At 30.3% G+C, this 25,498-nt stretch overlaps 1 protein-coding gene across 1 annotated transcript in view; it reads right to left on the bottom strand.

The window, feature by feature from the left end:
- Window positions 1–17,192: 17,192 nt before the first annotated feature.
- The window catches only part of LOC123302995 (facilitated trehalose transporter Tret1-like), a 103,825-nt gene continuing 95,519 nt past the window's right edge, over window positions 17,193–25,498 (bottom strand). Inside the window, exons 3-4 of the mRNA XM_044886089.1 lie at window positions 18,327–18,391; window positions 17,193–17,339 (exon numbers count right to left, since the gene is read on the bottom strand). Coding sequence (XP_044742024.1) covers window positions 17,193–17,339; window positions 18,327–18,391 — 212 coding nt within the window. The remainder of the gene's footprint in view (window positions 17,340–18,326; window positions 18,392–25,498) is intronic.

Here is a 25,498-nt window from a genome sequence, read left to right as displayed (position 1 = left end):
TATTTCTTATAAAACATTGCTATAAAATTTTCTCAATCGAGTCGGTTCGACTGTTTAGGTGCTACGATGCCAATGAGAAACACACAGACGCACAGATAAACACTTTAAACTTATAACACTCCTTAAATCAATATCAAAGTGATGATCAAGAACATCAGATGAGACGAAAAGGATACTTAGAGAGCTATCATTTTTTAAGCGCAAATTTTTGGAAATATTTTAATTGAAATTGAAATATTTGAGTTGACTTTGTTCTTTTGAATTATTGTTTTAAATTACCTAATTATTTTACCATTTCACTTTTCGAAATGAATTGAACCAGATTTATTTGACCATTCATTTCCATAGTACATATTTTCCAAACTGAATCGATTTGGCGAAGATCATCGCCACTTTTTTAGTTTTTTCGAGTCCGGAAACTTAAGCTCGAACTTGAAACATAGCTAAGAATACTTCCCGTTAAATTTCTTTTCAAATGAAACCAAAAAAATTAAAATCAGTTTATTTGTTGAGACGCTACGATACCACAGACAGACAAACACACAGACACACACACATAGCGGTCAAACTTATAACACCGCTTTCTTTAGTTCGGGGGTTAATGATTATGAACTGTGTTTCAAGTTAGAAGGATGTTGTATTCGAAATAACGTATTCATTAAAAGAAAAATTCTTTCTAGGTCGATTGAATTATACTTAAAAAACAAAAACTATTTAAAAAACTGAGTTGTTTTTATGATATACAAAAATCGATACGTAACGATAATGCTGTCTCGTCTTAATTAAAAAATATTATAAAATAAAAATAAATGTTAAATATTTATTGACAAAATATACAGAACACTCACAAAAAAAAAAAAAAAACTCGTGGGCAGTAAATCTCTATGGTAACGATCATATTTCCCCTTCATTTAACATTTTTTACGGTTAAATGCGATTTATTAATATGGGATTTTTGTCTTTTGTCAAAAACAAAATTTTTTAAAACATGATTTTGGGATACAAAAAGGGGGTTGAGGGGCTGAGAAGTTACTAGCACCATAAACAACACACCCTTTGTACTTAATCAACTTACATTTCAATTTCCATCCTTTTAGCTCAAATTGGAGGGGCATTGAGAGGTGTACAAAACCTTCAGCTGGTATTCTGGTCTCTAAAATCAGTTTTGTAGCCAGTTTTTCAAATGTAATTTATAGACATTTTAAAAATACAAAAATAAAAAAAGCAATAATTCTTCGACTAACAGGCCGGTGAAGTGAAAATGAAGCCCCCTGGTAAACACGATTCCTGCTTTTGTATTGGCCTGAAACAAGAAATTAAAAAAAAATCTTAAGCAATAAAGATGTCGCTATCTTTGGACCTTAGCCCAAAATGAAAATTCACAAAATGGTGTCGAAATGGAAAAAATTTTGATTGATTCCATTTGTGACCTTTTCGAATTTTTTAAAAATCGTTAAAATGAACATTTTTTAAAATTCAAGGCACGACGATAGGGAGAGCTATAAAGAAGATTCCCACAAAGTTTTAGGTTTGAGAGACGATTCCGGCAGAGTAACTCGGATAATAATATTACTCACTTTGGATTAATCGGTAATCTAAGATCCACACATTGGATCTTTTATTCTACTTCAAATGCAATGTCTTGCAAAGTTAATTTTGCTCAACGAGTTATTCTGCTTTCTTTAGAAGCTCGCAATTCAGAGCAATCAATTCGAATTTCGTTACGAGAAAATCCGCTGTATCGTCGAAAATAATGCGAATTTTGAAAAATCTGTTTAAGGGTATCCTGGTTTAACCTTCAAAAATATCGATTCACACAAAAAAATCGATTTTTCAAATTTCTATACCATAATACTGGAAAAATAATTTCTCAAAAGGCACATTCTTATCACTAAGTCAATCGATTTTTTAACCCTTTAGCTCAATTTGGAGAAGCTGTACAAATATGCATAGCCATAAAAATGTCGAAAAAAGCGCTTAATCACCAAGGAATCTCCTCCAAATTGCTGAAATAATACCCCGATTTGATAACATAATTCGTATTTGAACTAAAGGGGTCGATGGAGAAGACACCTCCACTCCTCTCCGTTAGCCTTCGATTCAGAACATAGGTTTATGTTTTCGGCAAAATTATGAAAAACAAAAAAACAAATCGATTACAACAGATTATTTTCTATGAGAGTTCACCCACATTCACATCCATATATGAACATCGATGAAGTAAAAAGAGATAAAACTATTCATAATATCTAACGATCACAAATATATATTCACTTCGGGATAAATAATACCGGAGCAAGAAAGTTACTCTTGTTTTATCGAAACTAACTTTACTAAAAATTAATACGCTTTTTGTCACTTAATTTGCTATCCAGAAATCAAGTGTCAAAGCAGACTGTAGTAACTACCATAACTAAAAAAAATGCCCTTAAATTAATCTTATATATTTATCGCAAATTTTCTTATTTTTCATTTTAAGAAAAAAAGTCATTCTTTATAAAAAATTTTGCTTGTTCTGAAAAGTATTTAGCCAAAAAATTGAAATCACAATTTTTCTTTTTGGTAAACCCTTCCCTATTCAGAAAATATCAGGAAGATCGTGTACTTTTATTATAGCATCATGTTTTATTTGAACAAAAGTTGTAATTACAAAAAATCGTAACAAAGAAAATAATAATAAATCAATTAACATATTCGAGTTAATGATAACTGTGAGAGTGTATTTTCCTGTGGACAAGGTCAGAAAATTAAAAAGAAAATTTATTTTCTGCAAGTGATAAACATTCACTTAGAATGGAATTGTCAAAGTTGTAAAGGTCTTGAAATTCAGTCATGAAGTTGAATCTTGAGTCATAAATGTTAATTTCGAGCAACTTTTCTTAGTAACTTATAAAAAGGATGAGTAGTTTACCAAAAAACAAAAATAGTGATAACAAATTTATGGCTACCCTATACATTATTTAGAAGTTTTAAATATTCCTACATACTTTTCAGAATAAGCAATATTTTTTATAAAGAATGGCGAGTATAGTTACCTCTATCCGGGGATACACTGTATATATATATATATATATATATATATATATATATATATATATATATATATATATATATCAACGATCTCGGAAATGGCTCCAACGATTTTCATGAAAATGAGTGTGCAGGAGTTTTTTTTGGGGCGAAAAGACGATCTTGCTAGGTTTCATTTTAAAAAAATAAACGTCTTTTTATCCTTGTTTTTAGGCAAATCTGAAACATACACTGCAAAATATGACTCTTCCTGACATCTATTGGTGTATATCGTAGCTAACGAAATAAAGTACATAACAAAAAGGGATTTTTTTGGATTAGCTACTCTTATTCATATTGAGATGTATATAGAATTACATACTTTTGATTTGAAGTAAAACTTCAAACAAAAACGGGCTAAGCTCCCGTATTATTCGATGGAGGTGGAGAGAGTGTAAAACGTGAGAGAGATTGTATGTGTATTATCATCCAGATAGACAGGAGTATATGTTAGTCTAGTGTGTGGTATCGAATGAATCGGATTGGACTGACTACTTACGACAGTCGACAACACTGGACCGAAGTATCGTCATTCTGTCTGTCAAATATCACATTATAAAATGTGTATCGAATATATGTACCAGATGATACAAGGGCTTGTAGTCAATTTGAGTAAAGTAATTGTTTAGGCCAACGATTTTAAAAAAGGGCTTAAAATTTTCTTCTGACACAGTTAAGTATCCGATTATACATGGTAACTACAAGTTTAAATGAGGTCGAAGACTGTTTTTATATCCTTCGTATTGAAGGAATTTCTAACGATATGAGACTAAAAGTAGTTTTGCAAGAAATATCTAAAAGGGAAGTTTCAAAGACATTAAGTTGTACAAAAATTTGTAAAAGCCTCTATCACCTGCTATAAATTTTAAAGTTTTCAATACTTAAGTCGCAAAGGATAGGAATCCATAATATTTAGAAGACATTTTTAGTTCTCGTTTTCGAAAGTAACTTTCCAACAAAACTAGATATATATAAATAAATAAATTAGAGGTGCTTTGAGTCTAAATAGGATGTAACGAAAAAATAAGAAACAAAGATTAATTTTGTCTAATATAAAGTCTAATTTAAAAGTGAATTGTACAAGCAGCAACGCTGTACAATTGACTTCTGTGTTGTGACCATGTGCTGATTGCTGTACTGTGTGTAGTGATGAGCCATATATACAACTTTTAAGAAAAATGTTTTTCTCTTTCTAAGATATCGCCTTCTTTCTCACTCGAGCGAGTTCATTTCGTATATTTTCGTACTTGTAAAGAAACAAATTCCGGAAAACGCAGAGAAAGAGAAGTATTTTAAAACCTAGAAAATTTCGTAATGTTTCTCAACACAAGTTTAAAATGTTTTAAATAATGCGAAATAGTAACAAATTATTGCAAACACAAAAAAATTGAATAATTTGTTTTTGTTAATTGAAAAATCAAAATGCGGGACTCAAAAAGGCAATCCAAATGAGTTAACATAGGAAAAAATTATCATTTTTCATCACATGCATCGTTATTAATATCATAGCATAATAGCAGAAATTTGGCAGAACCTAAATCCGTATTGTTAAAAGCCTTGAAATACATTGCTGCTTTTTAGAAATTAAAAATTCGAAAACACTACCCTTTTTTGTACTACGCGATTTCTTGTTCATTCTGTAAGTATATATACGGAGATGAATAGGGTAATAATATAGCAGAATTAGGAAATTTAATGGGACCCCAATATATATCCCAGTTTGTGGTTTTATTACATATTGAACGTATAAAGCGGTATTCAATTCATTTTATGGGGGTGATTATCATATTTCTAAACATATTATTAATTATTAGATTTAATATTTCGGTTATATAAATATAATTAATACCTTAAAAAGGTATTATATGTATTCTAAACGAAGAAAATGAAAATGGGAAGAATTGTAGTAGACAGATTTATACTTGTTGAGATTTTTGTTTGAATTGTAAAGGTTTTGGATGGGAACTACCAATCCAAACCAGTAAATTAACCTCAATTGAAATAGTAAACTAACCAAAATTTATTTCAATATGCTTAAAATACAACAGAATACTTATAGGAATAACTGATCCAAATTTGAAACTCCAAAATCTGCAAACAGGTATAGAAACTAAAGTTCATACTCGCGAACGACATAAGGCGTCTGCCGGAAACAAGTTTTGAGATAGATTACTTTCTCTTTTCCTCTGAGATCAAAGTGTTTTCCTTCGAGTTTAATGGTTTCTCATTCCAAAAAAGAATACGGTGAAATATTAAGCATAAATGTTTATAATATTTAACGAAGATATAGAGAAGTGATGTCATTACTTAATCTTAAATAATCTGACATGTAAAATGCCCATTTCCATGACATTTTATCATAAAAATAAAACATATCAGTCATTATTATTAAAACTAAAAATTTATATTCGTTAGTAAACTTCTGTAAGAAATCAGAAAACATGCTTATGTCAAGAGTAATTACGCCACCGCACCGCTGAAGGATAAAGAAACGAACTAGATAAATGAACTTTTGCCTTATTACTATTGAAAATATTACTAGTTCATGTAAAAATAATTAATGGCTCAAATATGGTAAATACATTTTAACATTGAAATAAAAACTTATGATGTATGCTTTCATTGGAACCTCTTTGAGCTTAATCAAATCAAAATTTTGTTAAAAAGAAAGCTTGTAAGCGCTGTAGAATATCCTTAATCAGAGCCTAAGTGGCCGAGCGGTCTAAGGCATTAGTTATAGACCGTTAGTTTACTTAGACTTAGGTTGCGGGTTCGAATCCAGGCAGCGGCAGTGTGAACAATTATAATTAATGGAAGTGCAGAATTGATCACATTGTCGTCGCTTGGATAAGAACGTAGTAACCGACTCCACCCACATCAAAAATGTAATTGTAAATATAATTTGTAATTAAATAAATAAAGATTCACAAATAATGATGTGGATGGCCTCTGTTATAGGCGTATATGTCAGAGAAACGGAGGTTAAACCCCATTATTATTATTATTATTATTATTATTATTAGAATATCCTTAATCAAAGAGAGGTTCTTATTACCTCCAGAAAGGTTATAGAGATAATAAGAAACATTCTACCAAGCTCGGTTCAAAAGAATATTTTTGTTTTTTTCCATTATTTTTTTATAATTCCTCCTAATATTACGGCATTTTATACTATCTACCAAGTATTTATTCGTATAAAATACTAGATGAACCGGTGAACTTCGTTTCCCTTACAATTTAAACATTTGTAACTATTGGTCATCAATTATTAATCTTAACTAACTTGCAGCTCCAATTAATAGCTATGCTATGTTCAGCCCGCTCGCGAAACGCAAATTGCATTGCGCTCGCATAAAACTCTAATAAATACCTATTCATAATACCTAGATAATACCTCAATACTATTCAAATACCTTTTTACAATTCTAGAAAAATATAGTGGGAGCGCAAATAAATACATAGGAAGATGTAATGAAAATCATTATTTATTTGCGTTTCTATCATTTACTGCATTTAATATTTTTTCTTAAATTTTCTTAATCTTTATTAATTTTCCTTTCATAAGAACCTTCTCCTGGCAATAATTAACACGGCAAAAAAAAATTAGCGAAATTGTTCCATCCGTTTACACGTGATTCAATGGCCAGAAGAAACAGGAGTTCATTTTCATATTAAGAGTTATTTCATCTTACAACATTACGTCGGGGATAGTTGAAAATATTTCAATATAACGTTTTATATAAAGTTTTAATTGATCGTGTAGCAAACGAATAATCTCAACATCCCATAATGTTCAACTATTCTTGAATTTATAAAAATTAATTAAATACTAATCGATTATTTATAGAATAAATTACTTTTATATATATTATATGAAAATTCACAAAATATGAATTTATTACATATTGAGTACTCGCCATTTCACCAAAGTTTGCTATTGAAGTGGAAAAACTAATTAAATTTAATAACAGTTTTAGTTCAAATAAATATGTTTAGATTTAAGCATAACACAAGAGAGGAAAAATGCCTCAATGATTTAATGTACTTTATAGTTACGATTATAGATTTAAGGATTTGATCATCACTGTCGACACTCTGTAGGACACTTGACACCCATTTTGCTACCCGATTTCAGTTTCTTTTTCATTATTTTCATTTGTGTATTCATTTCCGCGACCTGTTCCAGATCAATTGTAGGTTGTTGATTTTCCAGAACCGAGAGAGAATCGACACACCAGACGTTTTATCATTCTTACATTCACCATAGAAGCTGCCATTGCATTGATAGACAGTACAGGTTCCAACCTCAGAATATATTCACACTAGATTCTTATTACGATGAGTCTCATTTTGATACTTATCTATACGCCAATCAAATTAAACATTTAACCATGCATCAAATTAGGTATTTTTGTTGTTTTGATATGTTGTTTGCAATGTAAAGCAATGTTAAATCCAAGTTTTCGACTTCGGAAAACGACCAGATCATGCCGAGAAGTGAGAAAAGAAATTCAGAAAATTTTGACCTTATTTCAGTTCTTGCTGATTTTGACCCAAAAGGGCTGGTTTTTCATCAAAAGTTATGTGTATTCATTTTTGAAGCAGGTTAAATTGGCAAATAAATGTTAGATCGAAATATTTTTATAGGACCGATAGTTTCGGAGACAGTTTTAAAAGTTTGTCTATTTTTTCGTTTTTCCCGAATGTTTCACAAGACCACCAGTTGAAGCAACCTACAAATTTTTAACTCTCTATTTTATATAGTTTTGGAGAAAATGAACACCGAAATTTTGTCCTAATAATAATTTTGCCTTCATGGGTAAACAGTAATGTTTGCGAAAAATGTTTCAAACAAAAGTTGTTTAACCTAAAATTTAAAATTTTTTATCTCTTACAAGATGATTCTTTTGTTCTAGGATTACAATATGAAATTTTGCGAAAAGTCGAATTAATTGAAAAGCTGTATGTCCAAAACTATTGGTCCTATAAAAACCGGCTCGATCTCAAATTCTTGAAAATTTAACCTTCTGTAAAATTTAATAGTACAGTTTTTGATGAAAAACTTGACGTTCCAGATCAAAGTCGACAAAAACTAAAATAAGGTTAAAAATTTCCGAGGTTTTTCATATTTTTCGGTATGATTCGGTCGTTTGCCGATTTAGAAAATTTGGATTAAGCATTGATTGGTAAAGTTGGATTACCTGATCTAATGCAAGGTTTACCCCCTTTTCATATATAATTTGATTGAATCACAACCTTTGACCAAAAGTGTCAAGGAATGGTACAATTATCTCAATCCTGTTGTATTTCTTCTTGATTTGTCATAATTTCGTGGTTTTTCAAAATATCCACACGATTTTTTTACTATTGACGACAAAAAGTAATTACATTTTAAAACTCAGTTTTAGTTAAAATCAATATGTTTAGATTTAACACCGAAAGGAAAAACAAAAAAGTGTTTAGTGACCCCAACTATATAGTTGAGAGTGGTTGAGTATCGTGGGAGATATAACATTGGATGTGTGTGTATGTGTGTATCAGTAACCCATACAATATGTTAGACTTGCTCTATTTTGTAAATAGGAGACGGAGCTCTTAAATGTTTCGAGTAGTGAAGCGAAATAGGTTCGCTATTTTATTTTATTATCTTATGAAATCAACCGTCAAATATAATATGGAAAATTGTTTTGAAAAAGGAAATACTAGTTTTAACTATAAGATGGACATACAAATTCACAAATTTAAATCTTCTATACTGTTTTTCAAATATTTTTATAGGAACATGTACTCTGAAAAGAAAAAAAACAAGTACAGCTGTTTATATAGCGAACAGTCGCGACCCATTAAAATCTACACCGGCTCGAAATTTCACAATCGCTATGTCAATTGCTGAACTTATTTTTTTCTTTTCAGTTTATATTTAACTCGTCCGGTTTTTTTTAGTTTTTTAAATAATTTTTTTTTCACCCTTTTTCGTAAGGATTTTCCAATACCTCAACGACACTCTACTTACCATAGTTGGTCGACTATTGGTCGACTTTCATTTTCAGCCTATGTAGGTATGTATGCTTGGTCCTTTGAGGCGCCCTGGAGACCAAATGCGTGAACCGATTTTAATGATTATTACTTTAATCGATTTCTCTCTTTAATAGCTATTCAATGATCCCTTGACATAGTTTGCTGAAATTAATTTTTTCTTGTTCACAAATTGTGTCTGGTTGTCGATATATTGAGTTTTCATTATTATCATATCTGCAGTTGCACTCCCAAAACTAAGACGAGCTATAACTATCGGCTGAGAAACGATTGAACTGCTGCTGGAGGTTACCCAGATATGGACCATTCAAAACTACCAATGCTTAGCCAAGTGTCAGTAGAAAAATAGCGGCCGATGTACGGCGTTTCGTTAACGGCAACTTTGTATGGGTTATGAAGAATATAATAATACCTTTACCATAAAAATTTGAAGTCTATTCGATCGAAAGTTCGCATAATTAGCATTAGAAAGTTTGTGTTTTAAACAAGTTTTTTAATTCTAGAAAAAAAACTAGATTTTAGATATATTCAAAAAGCTAACTAGAACATTCATGTATTTGGTCTGAGTTTAAAAAAAAGCAAAAATTATTATTAATTATGGCTTTGTTCTTGAGATATGATTACTCAAAGGTATTTAAATTTATCGTATAGCATAAATAATTATATTTAGAGTATAAATAGTGTAAGAGAGATGTCAATTATATACAGAATCACAGATGTCTTTTAGCATTATTTACCATACAGAATACGTGATATATGTACAGTAGAGATAAAAGCATGTTAAAAGTAATACTATATATTTGAATATGTAATCTGTGATACATAGACATTATTGCTGTTGAAGTAGTATACAACATTTTTATAATATTGAGACAACAGCTTAATTAATTATTTTGATGTTATTATCAAATATACCTATACGCACACAAACAAAAAATTAAAAGAAATATTTACTTATCACAGAGATAAAACACATAGACAATATTTTTTTTCTAATCACATCAAATCTAGTAAGAGATATATTTTCTCAATTAAGACAATTTGTCTTCTTCATTCTAATTTTGTATGTTATTTTTTTCCCTGTTTTCCTGGGTAAGCGATACTTACCCCTTTATCAACTTTCATGATTTACCTCTCATGAAAAATTTTTGAGTTAATTAATATTGAAAAGTAATTATTAGCATAAATAATACATGGAGATGGGTGTTTACTAAAGTAGAGTACGGCTCTAGAGGATTATTAATCGAACAAAAATTTCAGACTGTCTATTTTTGCAAAGCAATATTATTTGTTTTTTATTTACAATTTTTTTTAAAACAATATTTATTATATTAAATAAATACAAAACTGTGTGTTCTATATACAACACAACCATTTCAAAATAAGCCACTAGGTGTATAAAATGATACTGTGTACCTATAATGGTACATAGAATGGAATATACAGGGCGTTCTGTTATTAACTGCAGATCGTTGGCCTACAGAATAGGCTCATAAAGACAAACAAAAAAGCTCTTTACCAAATTTTGATCTGAGGCCTGATTCGGGAGATGTGGCTATAGGAAAAACAGAAAGATTTATGAATTCACAGACCTATCAAATTCATTAAATTAGTAGGTGTCACTTTACAATATAGAGACTATCATAAGACAATAATTGATTGTAAATTGATTTAATTGGGAGTGAATACTTAAACAAAAATATTTTGTTGTTATTATTTATAAAGAAAACAAAAAAATTCACCAGTAGACAGTTAGATGTGGGAGATATCAAATTATATATTAATATAGGTACGGGACAGGGGGGAATAAATTGTTTAATACAGAAAACAAAATCTTAAACATTTTATCACTTTACAACTTCAACACACAACATACATACTTTGGTTTGTCTCGGTGTATGTGTACCTCAGCATATATTTAGCAAAACGGACTATGGCCCGTTTAGGACTATGGCATTTAGAGACGCCTTCCACTATGATAAAACACATCCTTTCTTTAAGTAGTGTTTTATTGGTTTCATTCAAAATGTTATTGAATTGTGATTCGCTAAAGATATATTAATTTTCTTTGTTAATTATCTCGCAAAGTAGGCCTCAAATCCAAAAGTGGAAAAAACTTTTTCTTCGTCTTTATGAGCTTATTCTGCAGGATAACGATCTGCAGTCAATAATAGAACGCCCTGTGTATAGACCCCTCAATACACGTACAAACCTCATACCATGTAATCGTTTACAATTCCAACTCATTCTATGTACATCTACAATGGCCCAATACAATATACTTTTAACAATACGATAAATTATTGCTTAACATGTAAAATGCCATGTTTTACGGGGCGTCAGTAATGTCTTTTTAAATGGCAGTAGTTATATCTCATACTAAAATAAACCATAGTGGATATGGTGTTTGGCAGTTAGACCATCAGCTCTTTCAATTACGCAAATTGTTGTATTCATTGATCAGTTTATGATAAAATTTATTTTATAAAAATCATCCCTAAATATTATGTGAAATTATGCATTTTTGTTTGTTTGTTACGTTTTCACGCTAAAACTAGCGAATGGTTTTTAATGAAACTGTACAGCAATATAGCTCATACATCAGAATAACGCATGAGCTATTAATTATAAAAATAAATTTAAAAAAAAAATTAAATTTAATCAGACATTAACTATTTTAAATTTTTACAGAAATCTTTAATTTATGGTTCAAAATGATGATCACAGATGGGTTAGATCTATGATCATTTTGAACCATAAATTAAAGATTTCTGTAAAAATTAAAATAGCAAATGTCAAACAATTTCATGGCCACCTTTTCTGATCAATGAATTATGACTATTTTACAATTGGAAAAATTGAAAACTGTGCATATATTCTAGCTGCGTAAAACAATTCCTTCCAAGTGTTATGGAACGGGAATAAGTGAGATCAAGAGAGGTGGAGGCTATGAAGCAGTGGTTTTTATTTTTAAGCCCAGTGAAGCGGGCGGGTATCAAGCTAGTTGATTTTATAAAAGTCACTATATATAATTATTTCGATGTGATTAATATTAAACGAGAAGTTTTCAGTCGTTATAGGCCGTTCGAAAAGACTGAAAATGAGCGATTTTATGAATTTATTCAAAGGCAAAAAAATAAAAAAAGGAAGGTTTGGCATCTAGTTTAGGACCAACGAGCAATCTTAGAAGTGCTTGGGTTGCGTAAACTAACTCTTTCTATACATAAAAAAACGATTCTTGACCAATATCTCGGAAACCATGTACTCTATGAAAAATAGTTTCAAAATAAATTGTCGAAAATATTTTTCCCCATCTTTAGCCGTTTTCAAAACGATCAATTTGATATATATTGCTCGTTAATTATGCAATCATTATCGCCGAATAATGTGTAAAAAGTCTTGGATTTTGTTATTGGGGGCTTTTTAGGTCCCTGATTGCGAATATTACGATAAAAAAGATCCAGAGCACGCCTGGAGGTGGGTGCGCGCTGGTATCGAAGTCGTCTACAGGAATTACTACCCGATATTTGGCAGGTGCAAAATTTAGGCTCCTTCATCTAGTTATCTACATCATCGAATGTCGTGAAGCAATAGTACCCATATGTTCTGATTCATCAAGTTTATTGATTTTGAGTAACAAAATTCAGAACTTTTCACACAGGGGATAATGATTGGATATTTAACGAAAGATATATATAAAATTGATGGTTTAGAAAACGGCTAAAGATATCGAAATTGTTCACTCTGAATTCTTTTAGGGAAAAATTTTCCAACAACTTTTGTTTGAAATTTTTTTTTATAAAATCATTTAGTTTCAAGATATTGTTAATTAGCATATATTTTTTCTCTAGGCGCTTAGTTTTCGAAATAAAACTGAAAAATTAAAAATGTAATATTTGATTTTAAGAAAAGTGTGTTATTTTGTCATTCTCTGATGGAATTCGCTTAGCTAACGTAGCTTCTACGCCACGAATTTTTTAATTTTTAATCTATAAAATGCTGAGTAACATTATTGCAAATGTATGCGTATTCAAATACATATCAAGTTAGATCCGATACAAGCAAGATCTGATCAACCTGAAATTTATTAAATGAGAATTTTGTGACCATTGTAGCAATTCAAATAATTCCAGCTATTCGTACTACTAATCTACTATTCAAAAAAGATTATTTTATAAGAAAAATCGAAGATTCAACTTAAATATTGTTAAACAAATAATTATAAAATTTCTTACATTGTCTCATCATAATTCCAACTATAAAGATTTCATAAAACATTTTATTTCAAATTTCGAGATTAAAACCACAACTTCCTATTAGAAATTTTAAAAAAACATTACCCATTCCACATATACTCCGTATAACTCCACTAGGTTTGTTGTATATCACTGGATCATCAAACATATACATACAGCTAATGTTTATAATATTTATTAAATTTTCATAACAAAAATAAATATAATACAGGTTAGATTATTATAATTGTTTTTATTAAATATTGCTCATGTGTGTATGTTTCTTTATATGATGGTTTATCGAATATACATTAGCAAATTTTTTTATTATTTATTTATAAATTCTATACCGATAATTATTACGGTATTACTTGATATGGTCGAGTCGCCCTATTAGCTCAGTTGGTTAAAGCGGGTTCGATTCCCGCCGTCGCAACAAAATTAATGATCGGCTGGTGTAGTGCATGGTATATGCATGAAGGAAGTGCACTCAGCCTCTGAAATTGAGGAACTGATAAATGAAGTTATTACCGGAGAGGTGGTAAAACACATATATGGTATCATAAAGGGCTCTATAGCCTAACAAACCAATTCAGGATGAGATAAGTTATTTATTAAGTCACTCAAGCTATTCTCTGCTGTGCTGGAGAATGTTTTCCGCAAACTAGACTTATCACATCTAGGACTTAAGGTTTAAAGTAAACATATAAGCCACCTTAGATTTGAAGACCCAATTAATCTGATTTAAGCTCCAAGGAAGAAATTGCCGCTGTAGGTTCATGAATAGAGAAAAATCTGCTAACCAACATAAAAAAAGTAGCAACTAATGTAGATGCAAAAGCATTAGAAAATGTAGATGAGTACACGTGTCTAGGGCAAAGAATATCACCTAAAGACCAAACGACCAAACAATTCGAGAAATCAACACAAGAATAGCCTGTGGTTGGCGAAAATATTGGTTGCTTAAAGAGATCATGAATTCTAGAGACCTCAGAATAACTATTAAAAGGAAAGTTTTCAACACCCTGCATATTGGCCTGCCTTACATATGGTTGTGAAACATGGGCACTCACCAAACATCACAGAAACGTTCTACAATATTGTTAAAGAGTAATGGAGAGAAGCATGATGGAAATAAGTAAAGCAAGGCATATGAGGAATGAGCAAATTAGAGCAATAACCAACGTCACAAAAATCTTGATCAATATCGACCAAGAAAAGTGGAAATGGACCAGCTATATGTTGAGGTCTAAAGTAGAAAAATTGAATAAAATAGTGACAAACTGGTACCCAAGAAATAGTAAAAGGAGCAGGGGAAAACAAGTAAGGAGATGGGAAGACGAGCTAAAGCTTACAGTGGGCCCTTACTGGAGGAGAGTGGCTCGCGACAGAGCTCAAGGAAAATGCTAGAGGTGACCTTTGAATTGAGAGACTGTTGGCTCTTGGGCTATTACTAAAATATCATAGCCATTGTGAAAACAAGCAGAAATTTTTTCTCTATAAATCATAAAAAGAATTTATTCTGTTATGATCCTAGCCAATTTCCACAGGTGCCATTTTCTGGTATCAATCCGTAAACTAAAGATATATCCTGAGGCTGAAGATACATCCTCATAGGGTGAATGCTAATACAAAAAATAAGAAATAATACAAATGGAAGCTCTATATCATTGAAGACACTTCATGTATTCACTTAATAAAAAGCAAAAATAAAAATATATTTAAAAGTTATTCAAATTTAAGACAAATAATAGTTCTGTATTTGTGGCAACTTGTGATCGGCATTATATCTACATGACGGATAAAATAGTTCAATAAATATTTTATATTTTAACTACTAGTTACCAATCCACGCTAGACAATTTCAACATTAAAAGCAATGACTACCGCGTTGTATATTTAACCGCCCGTTGCCCACACTTATTTATCTTGTGTTTTTTGGTGTAAATCCGTAGTTGTTTTTCAAAAATAAAAATATATTAATTTATTCGTTGATATCCCGGAATAATGCTCTATAGGGCCCATCTACTTCAAATTTTAAGTAGGTACGTCCTGTAATTCGTGTTTTGATAATCCAACAAGTTCGTAACTTTTTTTCGGGATAAGTATTCTATATGTTAATGCAGGTGTTAAACCATCTGTGTACCAAATTTCATTGAAATCCGTTAAGCCGTTTTTGCGTGATTGAGTAACAAACATCCAAATCTACAAACTTTTACATTTATTACAATTTACATAATATATGTATAATACACTTTGATTTTGCGTTTTTTTATATAACGATGATAATCTTGTATTAAAGAAAAAAAAACAATAGGAAATCTTAACAAAAACTAACAATAGGAATAAAATCAACCAAGTGTATCTTGTGCAAATAAATATATAATGTTTTTATTAAGTTCTTTGAATTATATTTTTATGATGACTTGTAATCATTATTGAATCAACTCTAGGTAAAATAAAAAATTAAATATAACGATACTTTAAATATAACGAACTTTAATTAATATGAGAAAATTTTTCAATTTACTTACCTGTGTTATCAATTTTACACTACCAACCAAAAAAGAATTTGTTAACAAACAGTATAAGAAGTGAAATTATTACACAGCGACTCGGAAAAGAGCCTAAGCCTCTAAGTCATGGTTAACACTTATTCCAACAGAGCCAACAATAAAACATAATAAAAATGGAGATAATTTATTTGCTTCTTTACTATTCTAAACTTCTTTAAATCACATAATAAAAAAAACGGAACTGAAAATATTAGTTAACAAAAAACTTAAAATATCTAACCCCACAAAAACAAATAGCATACCCATTCAAATGGATACTATTTTATCTACAAATTAAATGGATACAAAACATATAGAGCCTTTGCAATAACTAGCTTTAGGAACTCTCAAGATACCATCGGAAACCCAAGCATGCTGGTCTGTTTTTAAAATATGATTTAAGTAAAACTCTTCTATGCACGCTAAATTTTTTTGAGATTAGTCTTTGCTGGTCAATTACTACAGCAACGGCTGAAACGTCATTTTCGTCACTCTGACGTCTGAAAATCTATCTAAGAAGTTAAACAATAGAGGATATGGTAGCAGGATTGGTTTTGATGACCATTGAAAGACAAATGACAGCTGAGCTGATGTCAGATGTAGAACTCGATATGTTGGTCGAAAAATTTCCTACGAATGTTAGGAGAATTGATTTAAATTAAGATGGGCAGATTTTTTATTATTATTATTATTATTATAATTTATTTTTAAAAAAACTGTATTTTTATACTCTGTATATATGAAATATACATAGTATATTAAATTTAGTCCCAAGTTTGTAATAATACCATGTATATATGAAACATACATAGTACATTAAGCTTAGTCCGAATCTCACCTTCTCTGCTATGAACGTTAGTTTAGCCCCAATCTCACCTTCTCTGCTGTGGACGTTGATCGTATCTCGCTTGATGCAGCTGACAAGCACATTACAGAAAATCAATCCTTGCAAAAATTGTAATATTATTTAAGGTACTTTATAATAGAAGCTGTTCTTTCTGCTTAATCCTAAAAAATTTGATAAGAATATGAAACTAGGTTCACGAAACTGATGTGCTTGTTTTCCACGAGCGAGGCTTACAACAATATTAACAAGAGAGTAGAGTTCTATCAAAACTAAGTGGCACTGAACAAGAGAGAGTATAGATACGAGTGCACATATATATACATCATACACTCTCTCTTGCTCGGTGCCACTTAGTTTTGATAGAACTCTAACAAAATCGGTACAATTATTTTTTCAAAAACTTTATTTGGTGTTAATTGGTTAAAAATCTGCCTTTTATTAATCATCGAATTATTCAACACGAATTAAAAATGAAGTTCGTCCTAAGACGTATTGACCATCATTTGAAACAGAAAGTCCGGGAGACCATACGTCTTTTGTAATACCAGGTATCAAACGTTTTACGTCTGGTGCGTAATTGATTATATGGTAAGTTCTCTTCAAACAGAACAAAAATGTTAAAAACACTTATGCTGTGAAATTGCGATAAAATATAAGATGACCCCAAGGTTATAATACCACGTTGTAATAAAGATCGCTTTACCAATGATGATCTGGTTCCTATCATAAGCCACAGTTAAGTATTCAATAGCAAAAGCATTTCATATTTTATGGGTATGCGTAAAAACCATAACAGACAAAAATATACCTGCCTAAAAAAAAAAACAGAGATTGATTTTCTTAAGTTATATCTTACCATTTTTATAGGACATTTCATTGGCAAATTAATGCTTTTCTTGCATTCTTCAGTAAGAATTAGATTTTCATCGTAAAACTTCAAAAAAACAGTTTTCCACTTTAAAAATCTTCGTTATGATCTCCGTTTTTTTTTTTGCAGATAACACTATTACTCTAAAAACGCATTGAGTCAAATTCAAATACAAAAATAATTAATCCGAAAACACGCTTATTTAATACGTTTTAGTATTTAAATTTTAGAATCAACCTATATTCGGGCTGATTAACCAATTCTATCCGCGCTGTGCTAAGGGTAGCGGGTTCTATTCCATCGCAACAAAAATAATTTAATTAATTGTTGTAATGGGCTGGTGTAGTGCATGGTGCTGATAAATGAAATTATCAGCGGAAAGGTGGTAAAACACATATATGGTATCACAATGGGCTCTATAGCCTAAGTATGTCCTTCGTGGGCAGCCAATATAACCTAACCTAACCTTACATCATTAATATGTAGACATAAGATAAATACGTTTTTATGAACATGACTTTCAAATTTGGACTTCTTAATTAAAATTTTTATGGATTTACTATGTCACCTACCTACATGGTTGTTGTAAGACTTTTTAAGAACAGCCTTTGTACCTTTGTAAAAACGCATAGTAAGATAATAGTTTTCTGATGTCCAAGTCAAACATTTCACCAGATATTACGAAGACAAAGTATAATGTAATGTTGCAAACTTACACGCAATTGATCTGTTATATCTTGCTTTAGAACCACCGTACCATTCCATCCACACTTTTTCTCTGCTATTTCAATCATTTTCATATTTGACAAATAATATAGATCCGAGTCAATCTGAAACGAGAGTCAATTTCATAATTTTGACGTATAATAATATGTTATCTTGGAAAACAATAAGTCATTGGGTGCGTTTAGCAGAAAAAAGCGCTAGGAAGTGCTTGTAAGCAAAATGGCGATTGTTAAGCGGTAAGCGCTGTCAAACTGTCAAATAGTAAATAGCTATATTCCTCTAGGACGCTAAGTTAGCTTAAACCGGGGGACCTAACCTAATTTAAATATATGTTTGTAAATTATTCATATTAAAAAATTACCAATCATGAATAAAATATTAAATAATGTTGTGAATGATGAAGAAGAGATGGAAGATATTTGACATAACTGAAGTTATGTCAAATATCTTCGTAAACCCGTGTAAAAAAGTCGCACCGAATTTTTTTAGGTACTGTATTTTTTTTTTAATGCCCTTTGTCATGGTGACGATACACTACTTTAATGATAGAATTGTATGGATGCATATATAATTTTATAGATTGCAATTATGACTTACATTGAAAATTTAATATTAATGTCAATGAAAATTTAATATGCAATTTGATTTTTATTTTCACAATTTTTAATGCATTAAGTTTAATTAATTAGTGTTTTTCAATGATTTTAATTTGACATTTACTATAACATTAACATGTAGAGAATTGCAAATTAGTCATAACAGCCTCCTTTTTCGCCAAAATTTTCCACTGGATGCGCTGGTATCGTTTTTATTGTCCCTATCATGACTACGCACACAACGAATATCTAGGTATACTAAGTTTAGTACCAACTTTGTAACTAAACTAACTAAGTTTAGTTACACACAAAAGCCAAGTTTAGTTAAAAATAGTTTAAGAATATGATTTAAGTGTTGAATGATGTTTGAGAGTGAAAATGTTAGGGTAGAGAAATAATCTAAAAGAGAAACCATATTTCAAAACGGGAGTAATTTTATTAAACACGAAAATTAATACATTTGATAATTAAGTTAAATTAATTTTTAATGAAACAGTTTCAGTTCGATAGTGAGTATTATAAATTATTCTCAATATCAACCATCAATTACATAACTTACTTAAATTGTAATGATTATCAATCACAGCTCATAAAGTAAAATTTATTTACATTCGTTCCAAATTATCAGTCAGCTTAGTTTCACAGAAAAATAGTTCATACACAAAAATATCACTTGTTCATTGAAAATAGTTAATAAACATTGCTCGAACTTTTTTATGGATTTTTTGACGTGGGCAAAACGAACAAACTTCACGCTTACCCGTTTGATCTGATGTGGCATCTTCTTCAGGCACAACTATCTGCGTGTGGTCACTTATTATTATCATCATCTGCATCAGATTCTTCTTCGTCCATGAGTTCAAGTAACTTTAAAAAATCTTGATCAGACATTATTTTTCCAAATTGACGAGAAGTACATAAAAAAATTACATATGTTCGTCATCAAATTGTCGTCGAATAACAGATAATGATGTGGGTGGCCTCTGTTATAAGTTGTTAAAGAGAAGCGGAGGTTAAACATGAAAAAATGATAAGTTTAAGTTAAATTATAGAAAATAATTACATATTCATTAATTATGTTATTAATATTTATTGATTTATGGAATGATTTATTGAAGGTTTTAGGTTTGATAGGTTTTGTTCAATATAAAAATGCTGTAAAAATTATACATATTATAAGTGAATTTAAAAAAAAGGGTTCTTACACTTTTGGTATACTATTTTAACTTATCGACATTTATTAAACTTAGTATTAAAATTAATAAATAATTATGTATTAGTTATTAAAACAAAAATTTTAATAATAAGTGAAAAGAAACTCAGAAAAATTGATTCAGTATGTGATGCATACAAAAAAATGTTTCAAACAAAAGCTATTCATTTTTTAATCAGTTACATTTTTTATATTTAAACTTTTGTTCTATTTCAAACGGTCTGCAAGATAGGTCCAATGGACCCAAGACTCAATCAACCTATGTTTCTCATTCACTTTTTAAGTCTCAAAAATCTGAAAAATTACTATTTCGAAAAAAGATAAAATTATATGAAGATAAAAAAGTTTCAACAATATGTGCCATTTGAAAAATAAAATATATTTATATTTTAAATAAAGCGTGAGTCAAATACTTAAAACGCGAGTGCTGACGGGTTATTGTTTATCAGAAAGAATTGAACAATTGAATTTAGAAAGAATTGAACTACCCCTCCCCTCTTTAACCGATTTAAGTGATACTTGAATGACTTCTTGTTACTCATAGAGAAATGAGCTCCAGGATGTATATTTAATGTAGATATTTAACCTTGCTCGAGTATATCTGTTTGTAATAAAACACACGAGTATAGTTTGATTTTGATACGGTAGCGTACACGTACCTACACGTACAGAATATAATAAATAACGTTGGTTTCAATAATAAACTAATCTATTTTCATTTGTTATTAAAAAATAATAAAAACATTACCACCGTTGCAGCTACTAGCTATATAGTCCCGGTAAAATCCCTCATTGAGCATGATTATCTCTCGCATGGAAAATTGTTGCATGATCCCGTTTGGAACATGCTCCTGCACGTAAAAGTACAGGTTGTCCATAGATAAGTCGATGGGGTATTGTTTAAACTAATTTTTTCTAAACAAATATGTAATATTGATCGAATCGCTTCGGTAAAAATATTATTATATAATTGGGATCAAAATTAACAAAAATGTTCATCAACATTTCGAAAAAATGCGTAAAGTTTGAAAAAACGCAATTCTTACTATTTTCATCCTCAAAAAGTGTATGAAAAAATCAGATTTTTAACATGTATAAAATTATTATTTGTAGTGTAAAGCTAACTTAACCACGTCACGCAAAATTTTTGGCTTACTTGCATTTTAAGTGCTTGATTGTTAATTGTTAAGAGAAAGCGCAAAAAATAACGATTTTCTGTTTTATAGATGCTATAGAGTTCGGATTTTCACCAATCGACTAGAAATAAAGTTAAATGAACAGAAGAGAGAAATATTAACAGTTCAAAAATTAAAATTTCCCACAAACCAACCCCCATCCCCTCTCTGGAAAATGGAAAAACTTACTTTCCGTTAGTTTTACTTTATTTTGAGTCGAATGGTTAAGATAGAACAAAAAATCGTTATTTTTGGGTGCTGTCTCAACAATTAACAATCAATCACGCACTTAAAATGCAATTATACCAAAAATTTTTGTCGCGATTTTTCAAATTTGCCGTATTTTTTACTCGAAAACTGGAGGGTTGTAGACAAAAAATGTCTAAGGACATTTTTTGTTGATCCCAATTCTATGATTTTCCGAAGCTTCGATTAATATTATTTGTTTAAAATTACTTAGTTTAAGTAAGTTCCGTCCGGGTTATACACCGGTAAGCTGCACTTTTACGTTCAGGAGCATGCTTTAAAGGGGATCACGCAAAAAGTTTCCATGCAAATATTAATCATGCTCAATGACGGATTTTGCCGGGACTAACTAACTACACTATACATACAAAGACAATAATTTTATGTTTAACAATTTGTTTTTTATAGGTATAAATAAACTTACTAGGTGAGAGGTGCTGCTCTTCACCACCACTTCATTTTACTCCCCTCCCTCCGTTCTTGTTGTTATTCGTATCGTCCATTTTTTCTATTATTGAATGAACCAACAAGCACATTAAACTTGTAGGATCTTTCTATTTATATTCTTATATGTTTATTAGGGGAAAATAGACCGAAAATTTTATAGGACCCGGAGTATTGTTGTAATAGGGTATTCTACTATATTTGAAAAAATGCTTCAAAATGTTGATTTTTTTAATAAAAAGCTGCCAAAAATTAATTTCGGAATAATACACACGCTTTCTTGCCAAAAACTTAAATTAAATTTTAAAACTTTTGTAAACTGTCAAAAACTCGGGCATCCAATTTGGTGACGTAATATCGGTATTATTATACGAAATAACACAGATAAGTTTGACAGATGTTTTCATAGACAACTAATTATAATAAATATAAATATTTATTATCTATGGATATATTATGCCAAGCTGTCTAGATTGAACTAACAGATGGTCTATGGGTCATACCGATTTGACATCACATCAGGGCTTGCCCGCGGTTTAGGTCCCGTGGTATACCGTTACGATTTTTAATTTTAATATTATAAAAGAAAAATGTGCTTTTATGACTCGAAATCAGAATATTTAAGTATATTTTTACATAAATTTTAACTTTTTTCAAATTTCATAATTTATTTTTCACTACCGAAAGTACCCTGTTACGAGTTGGTTGGAATGAGTATGTCAACTGTAGAGGAATTGTTTCGGTTTTTAAATTTTTTATTCTGGGTCTATTTTTTCTAAATTCTAATTAGGATATTGAATCCATAAATGATATTTATTTTCTTCCATCACATCATGATTTTTTGCAAATTCATAAAACACAAATTTCATGATACTGATCCCTTCTACCACAACTCGAGATATGAGAATTTGTCTGTTTACCATTTTATCTGTTGAAACATTTTTCATTTTATTCTTGATGCTCTTCCGAGGACGTTTTTGCTTCTCCTCTTCTGTTTCCCGCAAGGGTAATCACAAACTAGGGTAATCACAAACTTTGATGTACGGTTCTTGTATTCTCTTATTATATAATGTATATGAAATATATCATGATATAGTAAGTTTAGTCCCAAGTTTGTAACGCTTGAAAATATTGATGCTATAAACAAAATTTTGGTAAAGGTGTTCATAAAATCACCTAATTAGCCCGTTTTCGTTTGTCCATCTGTATGTTTGTCAACACGATAATTCAAAAACAAAAAGAGATATCATGTTGAAATTTCTATAGTGTGGATAGGACGTGAAAAGTAATTGAATTCGTAAATGAGAAACATAGGTAAATTGGGTCTTGTAAACCGTTAGAGATAGAACAAAAGTTTAAATGTGAAAAATATTCCTTTAAATGTAAAAAATAAACAACTTTTGTTTGAAATATTTTTTCGTAAACATCACTGTTTATCCGCGAATGCGCAAACGGACCGAGGACTTAATTGACTTATGTTTCTCATTTGCGAACTTTACCTCACTTTTTACGTCCTCAGTACGCTATAAATTTCAGCTTGATATCTCTTTTCGTTCGTCTGTACGACAGACATACAGACAAATAACCAGAAATGGACTTATTAGGTGATTTTATGAACACACAAAATTTTGTTGGTAGCATCAATATTTTTAAGCGTTACAAACTTGGAACTAAACTTAATGTACCTTGGTATATTTCATATATACATGGTATAAAACTAATAACTACTTGATAAAGAGCTGTTAAGTATTAATAAATATGTAAACACAAACCATTTTTTAACAAACCACTCTATATTCTTCACTTCACATCACTTCTATTTTAAAACAAATGAATTTTCACTCGTCTGATATTTCTGAAATCTTGTGATATCTCATCCCATTCAATTTAATACAAACTGTGGTAGATTTAATCTTTAACGACCATACCAATAACTGAATTTTTTCAATTTATGTTCTCTTGTACACTACCTATTTTTTCGAACCCGTGTCATCTGGTACTACATAATTCAAGACGCGAAAACGCGAAAACTACTTGATTTAACCCTACTGGCGGCTATAAGGCCAAGTATATTAGAGGCCCCAAAACTGTGTTTAGTGTGATAAAGGGAAATTGAACAATCATTTACCGTAACAAAAAAAAAAATAAACTATCAAAGAACTTGCTTAAATAGCCGAACTACTTTAACAAGTTAATATTTTCCATTGTAAGAAATATCCTTGATAGTGCAGGCTCTGGATGGGGTTGAGTGTGCAAAATATGAGTACCGCATTTTGTCAATTGCTTCATGCTCAGAAGAGCTTATACATTAATATTCTGGATCTTGCCAGAAACCCCATTGGTCCAATTTTGCATACCCCTTCACAGAAACAGTTAAATGACATTTTGTTGAATCGAGTAAAAGTTACTCTAGGTTCTATGGGTCATTTAACGTCAAAATGGGTCTTTGTGATTTTTTCGTAAACTTCTTCATTTTCGAGATATTAACAGTTTAATGTTTGGAAAAACTCCAAAAAGGCCATTTTAAAAGCTTAAAAAACAGGGCATAAGATTAGATTTTTGAGTTTATCAAAATTCTAAAATAATGTTTGAACATGCTTTATGAAGTTCTGAAGAGAAATTCAGATTCTTTAATTCTAAAGCCTCAATTTTTAATTCTTTAAAGATGTTATAATTCTTATTAATAACAGTGTGTAAGACTGAAATATTTAGTACCTCTGTCTTACTTATTGTTTAGAATGGGAACTAAACATCTTTTTAAGAATTGAAAAAATCACAAAGAGCCTTTTTGACGTTAAATGACCCATAGAACCTAGAGTAACTTTTACTTAATTCAAAAAAATGTTATTTAACTGTTTCTGTGGAGGGGGGGGGGTATGCAAAAATTGTATCAATGGGATTTCTGGCAAGATCCATAATATTAATCTATAAGCTTTTCTGAGCAAGATTCAATTGACAAAATGCGGTACTCATATTTTGCACACTCAACCCCATCCAGCGTCCGTTCTATGATCTCCATGATACCTCTGCTCCGCTTTCGACTTTCGGGATGACATCATTAATTTGATATCCGATAGTTAACTATATATTGTGTTGTATTTTCCAACAACTGTACTACTGTTCAAACACTTAAACGTCATTGGAGATCATCTCAAACCATAAACAATCGTCTTTACTAAACACAGAATATAATCTACTCGTACACTTATACATGTGTATACGTCATTCAATTTAACCTACACATATGTGGAAATTGTTTCACATCTATGTTCAATTGTAATGTATAGATATTTATTATTTGGTAAGTGCAGGAGAGATTGGCATATTTAGTTCAGAAAATATAATTGAATGGATTTTATTTATTTAATGAAGATATTTTGTTTTGCTGTTTGAAAATTAAATAAACTGTTTCTCTTTCTTCATATATCTAGTGTGTTATTTCAAATATAAATTTCTCAAGGATAAAACATATTCATTGTAGAACCATG

This window comes from Chrysoperla carnea, chromosome X (genome assembly GCF_905475395.1).
Source record: "Chrysoperla carnea chromosome X, inChrCarn1.1, whole genome shotgun sequence".
Lineage (NCBI taxonomy): Eukaryota > Metazoa > Arthropoda > Insecta > Neuroptera > Chrysopidae > Chrysoperla > Chrysoperla carnea.
Note: the sequence above shows the minus strand (reverse complement) of the source record. Positions and strands in the feature narration are given on the sequence as shown.